At 41.4% G+C, this 13127-nt stretch overlaps 1 protein-coding gene across 4 annotated transcripts in view; it reads left to right on the top strand.

Annotated features, from left to right (window-relative positions):
- pleca (plectin a) overlaps positions 1–13127 on the top strand; it is a 141625-nt gene that overhangs the window by 52170 nt on the left and 76328 nt on the right. The window contains exon 1 of one of the 4 annotated variants that reach the window (XM_049602651.1): positions 351–584. The exons of the other annotated variants lie outside the window; for them this stretch is intronic. Coding sequence (XP_049458608.1) covers positions 539–584 — 46 coding nt within the window. The 5' untranslated portion in view covers positions 351–538. Of the gene's footprint in view, positions 1–350; positions 585–13127 lie in introns of those variants that run through there. 4 annotated transcript variants of the gene reach the window in all.

Consider the following 13127-nt stretch of genomic DNA (forward strand, 5'->3'; position numbering starts at 1 on the left):
TATCAGGGTATTTATGTCTTTAGTGGGTTGTATCTCATTCAGCAGTATTTTTTCCTGTCACTTCCTACCCCTCTGTCAAAACAGTCATCATATCACACTTTCTGCATTGGCGGCTTTTGGTCAGCTATACGCATTGTTGTGATGTGATGGTAGAGCGTGACTGGTATTGGTGGAGGCACCTCCCTGAATACCACAAGGATGAGACGGGACATCAGGGAGGGGTGAGAGGTGGAACAGAGGGATATGTGCTCCTTTCTTTAACATTTTCTCTGCTGACAGGAATTATGTGCGAGCCGGCAGGAGAGAGAGGCAGAGAGAGAGAGAGAGCAAGAGAGAGGGAGTGAACAAAAACACTAAGCTGCCAACTCCTGTGGCAGCAGTGGAGCAGAGAGAGGGGAGAGAGGGATAGAAACAGCCCGCAGTTAGCAGAGAGACGCTTACATCCTTCAGCGTGGTGTTTCAGTGCTGAGCTGACCTTGCAGAGCTCAGACTCGACTGTGTGGAGCCTCAGGCAGTCGCGAGCAGGGAGACTGTGAGCATGGATCCTGCCAGGTCTATCCAGCATGAGATCAGCTCTCTCAAAGGTACTCCTCTTGCCTTTTTAACGTTTTGTTTCCTCAGACTGTTGTCATCATCACCGTCATATGCTTTGCAGGACCGCCTTATTTTCCCACAATCCCTCTCTGGTGAGGACTTCCTCATCGTATAGATGCAGGTTAAAGAAAAAGTTCAGTTTTGAAGGCTTCATGGTACTTGAGTTAAACAGCGGGATTATAATCCGCTGCTCTCCCTCTCTCCCTGCATGTTTTTGTGGATAAAAGGAAATGAATGCTTTTGTTCCCCTTTGTGTTCAGGCGTGACCAGAGGGGTTGGAGCAGGGGTCAGGGGTAATGATTGTGCTGAGATGGTGTGTTTTACAAGCTGTGGGAGGCTGCTGCTGCTGCATGCGGCACGTTGAATGCGTCTGCGCCGAGAGATGCAGAGCAGGTCGGCTGGTGCAGAGGGGCTGCTGCTGCATCGCCGCGGTAACAGCAGTGATACGGCCAAGTTGCCCTGCCCCTCAGTCAGGGATGGGACTGTTTAACATGGTCAGTAGTGAACATCTGTAGCATCTGTAGCTGTGAAGGAAACATGTCATCTTCTCTGTTTAAGCTGCAGCATGGTCAGATGTCTCTTCTTACCATTACATCAGCAAAGCTTGCTCCTCCCACCTATATCACTGACAGGTGTCTTACTGTTTGATTGTCACAGAATAACAAATATAGTGATGTAGTTTAAATGTCTTTTTTCCTATATATTATTTCTCTATTAAGGCTGGTTATTAAACCCCAGTACCTTTTTGGCATGGATCAAATTGTATTTGTAACACTTAACACAAACTTTCCAGTGTCTGGTCTAGGGATGTCAGTTTTAGTTAATTTTGCTTGCGATAGTCCGACACTCACTAACCGGTAGGTAACAGGTTCATTTTTTAAGAAAACCACGATGTGACATTAAATACAAGAGGTCTTTTCTTTTAGTTTGGCTCTCCATTGACTCAGTGAGCTTTTGCGCTGCATCTCAGAGCTCTACATTTAGAAGTGGCGAAATTTTAATGTCTTGCAATATAAATATCTTGTCTTTTATTTTATTTTCTGTTGGCTCTGCTGACAGACAGCTAGCGGCCAGCTAACATAGCGCCCACTGCCCACCCTCCAGTCTCCACTGGTTAGCTAGTGATAGCATTGGCTACTCTGCACTGTGCACTACCGGGGTTGGTTGAAAGCTTGACAGTGGAGCCACTCATTTGTCATTAGCACTGGTAATGCTGTCCTGCCACTATGACAGGAATGCTACAAAACATGGTGGCCAACCTCCGTTCTCCCCTCTGGCAGCCATGGTGAGTTAGCGGCTTCATTTTTAACCACAAAACCCCTTTAAAATTGTTAACTCTGTTAGCACCACTGGCCGTGCTGACACAGCTAATGGTGCTAACAGAGCAAACAGTGATAGATAACACAGGGGTTTTAAGGCTCAAAACTGAGCCACTGACTTACCAGAGCCACCTGGTAGGAGATCAGAGAATGGGCACAATGTTTCTACAGCAATGGTGATGGTGCAGGACGGCATTACAAGCAGTTATCGCTGAATCAGCGGTGCCGCTAGCTTCCTCCCACTAGACTTGGGGTTGTAGGCAGTGTAGTAAACTGAAGCGCGGCAAAATTAACCTATAGATCAACATGCATAAAACATTCTGTTGACATCCATAATCTGATTAGTTTCATAATCTTGTTTGCCTGTTCTTTAATTGGATTACGACAGCATCTGATAATTTCTTTCATTATCAATAACTTTGGCAATTATTTACTAGATTAATTAGAAAATGTCAAAAATTAAAAAATATTAGGATATTTCCTAATTTAAATGAAACTTTGCCAAATTCAGACTGTTTCATTTATTTTGGGAAAGTTCTATTGTTTGCCATTTTATATTTTAGACCTTTGGCATTGTTAAATCACAAAATGGGTTGTGGTGAAAAACAAGTTTGTTAGTGAGGCACTGAAGAGAGAAGGTTCTTTGTTATCAGTACAGTAACTCTGTTATTGTATTTGATATAAACCAGGTGTGGTAAAAGTTTGCTGACACATTGTTGCATGTGACAACACATTAAATAGATTACCCAATAAGACTTCACCATTTTTATTTGCTCAACTTGCAAAGTAAAACAAAGTCTTTTTTCCATTATGTATTTCACTTAAAAAAAGAAACACAAACTTAACTATTATTGGCATGCGCCCAACTAAATGGATATTCTGAGCAGCCTGTGTCCCCGAGGCATCTTAATATATTCAGATGCTACTTCTCTCCTCCCATGTGTCTCCCACACCCTGCAGACACCACTGTCTGTGTGGTTGGTATTTCCAGACTAAGTTTACCAGGTATTCAGGCCATGGAGAGTGTGCTACTTTTACACCAATCTTTGAATCAATGTGCACCATCTACATCTCACTAAGTAAATGATTAACAGCAGACTGACTGACATTTATAGGGACTTTAAGCCTCCAATTTAAGGACAGAACCAAACCAGACTGGTGAAACTGGCTCAGCCCAAAGAGGAGCCTTTTTAAAGGTTGTTCTGTGTGGAGCTGAGGTTTGTCTGGAGTATTCTGGCGAAATGTGGTAACACTTTGGAAGAGTTTTCAGGGTGGCAGTGCCATTTAAATGATCCTGGAGAGAGATCTGAAGGAGTCCTGCCCAATGGGACGGGCTGAGAATGTTTTCCCCAGGGCTCCCACAACAAAAGCTCCTTCGCTTCATTGAGCACTCCCAATGGAGTTACTTAATATGTTGAACACTGCTGCTGCTTACTCAGTGCAGCTCAGTTCATTTGTAAGCATGTCGTCACCTCAACACCATTGCTCCCATTGTGCATTCTTGTCAGCTATTTCCAGGCACTTGGTACAGAATCAGCTCTTTAACATAAGAGCCTGTTGATTATCTCCGGTATGTGTTGAGACAAGCAAGGCCACTAGTGACACATGGCCTTGGTGACTTATCACTAACAGTAGATTTCACTCATTGAAATACCCTAATATTCCACTCTTTTACCAGCTTGCTCTGAGTCTTGACCCAGATATTTTGAGCTTATTTCAGTCTCATGCATGTTTCTGAACGAGGACTGAGGAAGACTTTTAAAAAGGTGTATTTAACTACATTGCTGGATGACTGAATGAGACTTCACTTAGACTGCAAAACGATATTAAAGCCATTCCTTCTGCTTTATGTTCTTACTTTATTCTGTTATATCTTTTCAAGTGTTATTTTGTCTAATGCTGGATTTTGTATTGTTTTTTTTGCAACTGTTTATGCTGAGAATCTTGGCCAGGTCTCCCTTACAAAAGAGGCTTCCAGCTTCACACAGGCTTACCAGTTTAAATAAGTGATCCTTGCCTTTTCAGTTGTGAGAACAATGTGAACACAAGACCTGCTGTTTAACTATGAGCCAATCTACCAGGCTGTTGGCACACTTAACCTGTTTTAACCTTTGGCCTTTGTGGAGCTCTACCATTAGTTGTGTCTGTAGCTCTGTGTGTTTCGATACTCCCTCAACTTCAGGGTTTCTGTCTCGCCCTTGTCAGCATGTTTTCACAAACAGTGCACTGTTGTGAATGATGCGTTCTGAAGGTTATGTGCCGGTAAAAGGAGGATGGCAGGGCTTTTAAGCAGGGCAGGTTCAAACCAGGGATATCTAGTTAAAAGGAAGGTCAGGGCAGGGGTCAGCACACTTGACTTCTGAGCAGCTTAGTGTTTCAGATGTATGTCGCAAAGAGGCAAATTAGCTTCCTGAAAGGTTCGCCTGACAAGTTCACTCTTGAATTTTGCAGAGCTACTTCAATATTGCCCACAGATATAAATAGTAACAGATTGTAACATTACCATATAAACTGTTTTTTTTTGGTTAAAAAAAGGGGGATTTAAATGTCATAAAAATATTATAGAAAAATTGTTTTGGAAAACGTTTAAAGTTGCAGGCCCAGTCCCTTAAAAATATTCAACCACTACCCCTTGCTTTCCAGTGTCACCTTATCTCTTGGAACACAGTTAGAAGGGTTAGTGGTTAAAATATTCCCCTATGAAATGGGACAATCCTTCCAGACCCTGACATGTCGTCAATAGTCATCAATGCTGGTGATTACATAAACAAATGCCGCATGTGTTGCTGCACATTGAGAATAAGCATCCTTTTGTCAGTTGTCAGGACGTTCACAGTTTGTTCACAACTTAGGGTTCATGGTATCAATCGATCAAACAAGTCGTCAAATAAAAAAAGAACACTCTTCAGGCCTCTAGCAGTGCTCTGTAGGCTGACATTAGCAACATGTGCTCCTACCTGCCAGTCTGCACTGATATTAGAGGAGTGGTAACACGTGCAGCAATGTTGCTGCTGGCTTTTGTTTAGTTTTGGGAGTCATATGCCATCAAAAGGGGGGAACGTGACATGGAAATATGTCAAAATGCAGCACTGTCGTGCACAAATCAGCAATAGTAATGTAATGTTAGCTTGCTATGCTGCTGAGGCACCAGCATACAAACTATTTCTTTTGTTACGCTTGTTATTGAGAGAAGGACCATAGTACATTGAAACAATATGAAATAATGCAGTGGATATCATATTGTTTAATCTTTATTGACAAAGAAAAAGCTTTTTTTTGTGTTTTTTTTTGCTCGTACAGTACAATCATCTTGCCGATGATTTCTCATAATACTTGAAACGTGCTTCTTGAAATCCTTCATTTGGAGGACCATGTAGCCCCTACGCTTCAGCCGACCTCTCTATCCCAACAGAAATCACACACCCTACCCCTAGATGTGAACATGCAAAATGGAGGAGTAAGCTTTAGCTGGTAGAGGCACGGGTTGTATTGGAAATGGGGCAAAGTGAGAAACTTTCAAGTCCATCAGAAACGGTCACAAGTCATTTTCTGTACATACCATAGACTTTATATCAAGATTGATAACATGACTTCACTCCCTCCCACTGTGCAAAAATGAAGCCAGAATATTACGGATATTTCTGCTGCCATTTTAAACATTTGGAGCCAGAGTCTGCGCAGTAGCAATGGAGAAGTGGAGCCCCAGTATTGAGGTCCCGTCGATACACCCGTCCGACCCAATCACAAGCTGCATCATTGATAGCAAGCACACAGTTGACACACACAGTTGTCAGTCGTGACGTCAAACCCCCTTTTCATAGCATGAATAATGAATTAAAACCAAACTTATCAGAAAAACAAACACCAGCATGATGAGAACCATCGAAAATGACAGAAACCATCTTTTTGATGTTAACTTTAAGTTTTTAGTTTGGTACATGTGCTATCCGCTAACATGGAGTGGGCAGGGTTTATGACCTATAATGCAGCCTATAACTGTTTTGGGGAGCTGTCATATCGTCCGTCTTCATTTACAGTTATTGGTATGAACATGCACTTGTGTTCAGGAGGAAACAAACATACAGCACACATAACAATACATATATAATAGATATTACCTGATACTGGCAGTACTGCTTTTCATATTACGTGTATTTGGCGAATCAAGTGTTGGTTTGTTTACTGATGGCAGCAGTCTTTGCTGGGCGCTTTCACTTCATTTCCTTTTCATAACAACAGTGACTGTTGCTCAGGCAGGATCAGCCATTGTTTTTACTGTATTACGAGTTATGTATTGTATACAGAGTGCTGAACAGGCAGCAGCTGACAGCATGTTTGCCAATAAGCCCTGCAGGTGATCCTGGGTCATCAGCTGTCTTTTTCACTCTTGCAGCCCTGCGGGCGGACCATTGTGTCTAACACGAACAGAGGCGAACAGGAAGTGCCTTCTATTGTCATGGATACATGTGACATTGTTTTGACATTGCCTGTTATTGCAGTATCAGCGAGACACATCTTTAACACATGCTCACTTTTGAAGAAAACTAAAGTAAATTCATGTATTTGTGGTGATATTTTCTATTGTTTAATTGATTAACTTTAGATATTACTTGTCCAAAAACAGGATATTGTTTTTTGTATATTTTTTATAGTATCAAGACTCCTTAATGATCAGTTGGTGAAACTCCCTCTTCTAATGATTGATTCACAGGCCTGATGGCAGCTTCGAGTTGGATGAATCAACAATATGTGGACTCTCCATAACCACATTCATAAAGTAAAAAGACAGCATGGTTAAAGTTATGACAGGGTTATTATGTGGCTCCCTAAGGACCTGTAAGTGTATAGTTTAGATTTGAATCTGCAGTCTGGAAATAAATAAGTATCCCTGTATGACTGGCTTATTTCCCACAGTGACCTGTACATGTGCATGTGCAGTCGTGTTCTGTTTGGTCTGCAGATAACAGTCCAGTACAGCAGCGTTTTCTCTTTCGTCCACTGCTGCACTTTCTGCTCGCCAAGAATTTCCCAGCACAAGATGATCCACAGGGACAATGCAGGGGATAAAAAAAACGGCTGCTGTCATTTGGACAGAGCAGAGGGAGTTGTAGTTAGAAGTAAGAGACACTCACGAATGCACTTAATATGTGTGTGAAATCTGGATGTTTATCGTCATATTTCTGTACAGTTGTAAGTATCATGTGTCAAGTGGTTTCATTCATGAGGCGTGTCTGTTGAATGTTGCTGAGGCATACATCCTGTCTGTATTTTAACACTCAGAGACGAAGGGCTCATATGTCGCCCTTGCAGTTTCAGTAGCAGCAGTATTCGGTAGCTCTGAGATGCTTCAGTTGCTATTTGAGCCGCAGGAATTGGTGGACAGCCATGTTTCAGATTCCTCACCTGTTTCTGTCCAGCCAGGGGTATGATTCACTCCAGATGGGAAAACTGGAGTCACGTTTTGCAAAGTGTATATTGCATGCGGAGAGATAAAAAGACACAAGAGTTTATATCAACCTATTCAAAGTGGTTTAACTATCTTTACATTAAAGGTGCACTGTTAAGGATTTTCCTGTAAAATAATGTATAAGTAAGTAAGTAAATAAGTAAGTAATCCCTCTCAATCATCACATATGACCCAATATAAGTGGGTAGCAGTGTATCTATCTGCCAAGACCCCGGGGATGTTTCTAGGGACAGCGTGCGAGTGGGTTTAGGACTTAATAAAAAGGTAGCAACCAAGTGCCAGACTGTAAGCAGCTACAAAAATGGTGGACACTACACTGAAATCAGCGAATGAGAGTGAATCTGGGGTCGGCTTTCACTTTTGCCGACAATATTATTTACAAACAGTAACTGACAGTTCCTGCGTAGTATACTTTTAACAATGGATCACGTGACTACTTGCATGCGAAAGGGAAGGGGCTTTAAGGTGACAAACACAGAGAATCACTGCAAGCACCAAACTGCAGACAAAGTTAGCACCTAACATTTAACGGCCTAATAGCTACATAATTCTCCTAGGAGTTGGGGGAACCAAAACAGAGCTAAAAGTACAGTGAATCACCACCACTGTTTTTGAAGCAACCGAAGTGACCAAAAAAATCAGGTATTATAGCTTTAAATAGTAAACACTACTGAAATGCCCCTAAAATTATTCCTTTAGAGGAATACTTCTACCCCCAAATGACCATTTGTGTATCAATTACTCACCCGTTATGTTCATTTTGTGAGAAGACTTAGTGTTTCTTGTATGCCTCCATGATAAATGAAAAATTCAAAAATGGAGAAAATTCTTCATGAATTGAAATCATAGGTGACCACATTTAACAACAGAAAAACTTTATCAAAACATCAGTTTACAAACTCTCACACAACTTGTGCTGTGTCATCCAAGAGAATCCAAGAAGATTTAGCCAGTTGCATGCTTAGTACTTTCCAAACACATGCATTTTTGCTAAAAACTGAACTGAATGTGAAACTTATGTCTGTTTTCCTCAAAGCTGGACTACATTTACAAAAATAGCAATTTTACCTCACTGAACATGGGAGCTTCTGGTCTTCTACTGCCATGATGAGTCCAAATGAACCATTTAGAAACACCAAAGTCACACACTAACACAAACAAACTACAGCAGAGGTGACCAGCAGCTCCTGTGTTCAGTGAGGTAAAATTACTGTGTTTGTGAGTGGAGTCTGGCTTTTAAGAGAACATAGAAAGGTTTTGCTCTCTGTTCAGTTCCCTATTAGAAAGGGCTGTCTGCGTGGGAACTACTGAGCATATGACTGGATAACTTTGAACTTTGGATGATCTTTGATCATACTGCATGAGTTGTGTTAGAGTTTGTAAACCGATGTTTTTATGCAATTTTGCATTGTTAAATGCAGACCTCTACGACTTCAATTTTTCTCTGTTTTTTGGATTCTTCATTCACTGGAAACATAAGAAAAAAACAAAGTTTTCTTTCTGAATTCAAGGTAACACAGGGTGATTGTTTGATATACAAATGATCATTTGGAGGTTGAAGTATTCCTTTAAAACACTGTGCCAAAACTCAAATATTTTTGCTAATCTTGCTAATAAATAGCAACACTGGGCAGTCATCACTGCATTAGGTATTCACATACTCACACTCATACTATGGACAACAGATTACAAATTGATTTTTTTTACACACAACACAAAACTGTCAAACCAAGATTTACACCTTGAAAGAAAAAAAGGGATGGAGTAAAGCATTTTAGTAAACAAACATCTAAAATAATGAATGCCACAGTTGCTTTGTTTACATTTTAACTTGATGTGAGCTCTTGAATGCAGTGTGTGTATCATGGGTCACAACAGGATTAGTATAGCCTGCTTCTAGACCTTTGAACTGCCACTCACATCTCAGATTTGTCCAGTGATTGTGTAAAGTAATGGAATGGAATAATTTTAGCAATTCATGACATAAAAAAGGTAACCAGTACCAGAAACATGAACTTGTTACTGCTCTGCCAGCCTGTCTTGCTATTTGTTGTTTGTCTGTTTGTATGTTTGTTGTTTGTTGCATTGCTTGTTGTTTTTTGCTGATGTTGCATTGTCCGTCCTGCTGCATGTGTGCACTATTTTTGTTGTTGCTATGCTGCGTGATGCTGCTCTCTGTTAGCCACTTTATGCTGTTTGTCTTTTATGTGGTGCACGTTGTATGTGTTGCTGTTTCTTTTATCTTTTGATACCCCTCTAATCCCTGTCCCCTTCTCCTCAAGAGGCACTTGCCTTTTGCCAGGCCGCCATTGTAAATAAGAATTTGTTCTTAATGACTTGCTTGGTTAAATAAAGGTTAAATAAAAAAATAAAAACCTTTCACAGAGTCCAATGAAATCAGTGCAATTCGTCTTAATTGAGTTCTTTGTATAATGAAGAGTTTGATTTCTGAGTGTGTGTGTGTGTGTGTGTGTGTGTGTGTGTGTGTGTGTGTGTGAGTGAGTGGTCCTCTTTGGGTTTGTATTCCTCAGTAATCATCAGTGTAATCGTGTTAGAGCTGTCAGTGAGTCTGTCAGTCATGCTGGTTGATGCATCTGGCTGCGATCCCAGCAGAGTGGCCTTCTAACTTAGCTGATATGATTACATAATCTCATTAACCCCAGGTTTCCTGTAATTCAGAACGGCAACTGCCTCCGTAATTTGACACATCTGCCTAATCATCCACTCCTTGCTCTAATCCTCCCCTTGGTGAGACATGATTACACTCTTCATGCTTTGTTTTGTCAGTGAAAGGGGAATCAGCTGCGGGATTGAAACCAGGTGACCACTGAAACCACTTGTAAGACAAGTTTTAAAACACAGCTGCTTCTGAGTTTTGAGCTGTCTCTTATGTGGCCAGAAGGTGGCACTGTTAGTGAAGCTACTGCAGGCTAAAACAAATTGGTGGGGGCCTTAATGAGATTGCATTGAGTTAAGTGCTATAAAGACAGCTGCTATTTCCATCGCTTTTATCATGATATTTGGCTTTATTTTCCTGTCTTTACTGTTGCCTAGAATGGTCCTGTGGTCTGCACATTAATCTCTATCTCATGCCATTAAAAGCATTTTCTCCATTAGCCCTGGCACTGCTCAATCCATTAACCACTGCAGCAACACTTGATGTTTGTGATTCAGGACCACTTCTGTTTTAAAAATACCTTTTCTCCATTTTTACAGGCTGTTAAATTTTAAAGAGTATGTTTTTGAAACAGTGGATATTTCACTTTGGAACCAACTACTTTTTTCTAACTGTGTTTGCTTCTTTCTTGTTTTTATTTTCTTTTAGGTAAGTGGCGATTCCTGGCTTTAAAACTGATTGTGGGGTTGTGCCATGGCTCCAGTGAGGGCCAGTGGAGGCTGTCAGGTGGCACAGAAAGGGTGAGCTCCTAATGCAATGATCCTCTCAGACAACAGTGTTATTAAAAAATGAGGTCTCTGTCTATGTCATAATATCCCCTCACCATTGATCCAATTCATTTTCCACTTGTTACACACCAGCTTTGTATGTGCCCTGGCTTTCAAATGAATACAGCTTTTCATTCGGCATAATGATGATAGTGACCGGGCAGCCTGTGCTGCGGTTGTTGGTGGCATGAGAGGCTGCAGGATGTTCGTCATCATGTCTGACATACTCTTTGCTCTGATGCCAAGTTGAATCAACTGCATCTGTATCTGATCTGCAGCTCGAGGGTGTCTATGTCTTTGCCCCTGTCTTTCCTTCTGTACTTTTGTATCTCAAATGAAATCTTTAACCTCTTGGTGAAAGGATGGAATCACATGTGATGCACAGTCATTTTTACAAAAGTGTCTACTTCATGTGTGATATTAGGGCTGAAACTAATTGTTATTTTCTTTTAATCTATTCTTTGTAATGGCTTGCACAATCTGTCATTAAGTATATACAAAAAAAGTGATAAATGATCATCACAACTTCTCAGAGCCCAAGGTGACATCTTATTTATGATAACTGGCTAGTACCGTTTTTCGGTTGTTCCAAGTGCGGAGAGAGCATATGTGGCTGCATGAGGCTGCCTAGAGGAAAGGTGCTGCTCTCAGCGTCTTTTTTCAATTGTTCCTATGAGGAGAGAGCATATGAGGCCGCATATGCAGTTAGAACTATGACAACACGACAGAAAAGCCCATGTGTGGGAGCAGCTCGGCCAGACACTGAATGACCCTGGGTAGTGGCAAACCTAGACTCTGGGGCACTCCAGGCAAAGAAGCCCAAGGGGGCTAACCCCCTTCACTTTAGTCAGCAGGTGACAAGCGAGACACAGGAACTTGGCTTGGGTCTTGAGGAGTTGTAGCATTTATTTACTGAAAAATAGGCCCATCTGTACTGTCCACATAATGCCGATAGAGCCACCAGGGTCCCTTTTTCCAAATTTCTTTTGGAGCCCCCCCAAACATTTGCCTTGTTTGCCTCTCTTGATGATGCACCCTTGCTGGTGAATGTTGTGCTTTTATCACCATACACATTATGCACTTGTTGTTAGCTGTGTAGTCAACCCTCTATTAATATAGCATTCCGTTATCTACATAGCTAACATTAATGTTAAGATGTTGGTGTCACAGAAACACGCAGCGCTTCCTTAAAAAATGCTTAGTGCTTATATGGACACATGCCCCAACAGTCCAAACCCTAAGATATTCAATTTATGATAATAAAGAAAATCAATAATCCTCATCAGTAAATCCTTGCATTTGGCCTTTTCCCTCCTAAATTACTTGAACAAGAAGATGATTGTTTTGGCATTAATTAACTTGTTGAATGACTTTGATGCCTTCTTAGATTTGTGTTGCAAAGCTCCAAGTACTTAAAGTTTCCTACACATGAGACATATACTATATTTTGCTTATGTAACTTTCCAGAGTAGGTTATATTCAGGCAACCCTTCGACTGACATTTAAGTTTGTCAGTAATTGTAAGTTATAAAGCCATCGTCCTTGTGCCGTTTCCAGAACTTGCCTGGCATGAGACGAAGTTATAAAAGCTGCAGGGGCTGTTTGTTTGCCAACCCTCACCGCAGGCAAAACAGCCGACAACAGCCAGCAAGGCGCCCCAGCATATGAAAAAATCTGCTCTTTCCTCATGAGACCTCTCCTTTGCCACTCGTCCTCCAGGCACCTCATAGTTACTATCATGCATTTTTGTCATGGCTATGCAAAGTCTGGGAGTGACCTGGAAGAGGACAGATGAGAGGGCGATGGAGCTTGACAGAGGGGAAGTGAAGCACTCAGTGGAAAGGGTTTATTTTCAAGTAGCCCCTTTCATACTGTCACGGTTGGGTTTATGAGGAGGGCAAAACGGATATATAGGACTCCACTAATGGCACCGCACACATATCATGCTGACAAAGTGGCCTTAGAGTCTTTCCTGGCCTAAGGAGGTTTGTATCTATGGGAGTGTCGTGATGGGCTTTGCCAAAGTGCCTTTAGGTTTTGTTCTTGCTTATCTGGCAGTGAAAAACATCATTGTTGTCACAGTGGATATATTACCCATTACCCCAAATTCCCTTTGGGGGATATCCTCACAGTGACTGCAGTGTAGACAAAGTTTAGTTAGCATCTAAGAAGACTGTGCTCAAAGTCTGAAAATAAGGGTATTTTAATGAGCCCTGGAACTCCCTTAAAGCCTCCGTGGTGAAAAAGTGCTGCTTAAAGGGAAATTTCGGTTTATTTCAACCTGTCTCCTATCGTCCTAAATT

Source organism: Epinephelus fuscoguttatus, linkage group LG17, assembly GCF_011397635.1.
Source record: "Epinephelus fuscoguttatus linkage group LG17, E.fuscoguttatus.final_Chr_v1".
NCBI lineage: Eukaryota > Metazoa > Chordata > Actinopteri > Perciformes > Serranidae > Epinephelus > Epinephelus fuscoguttatus.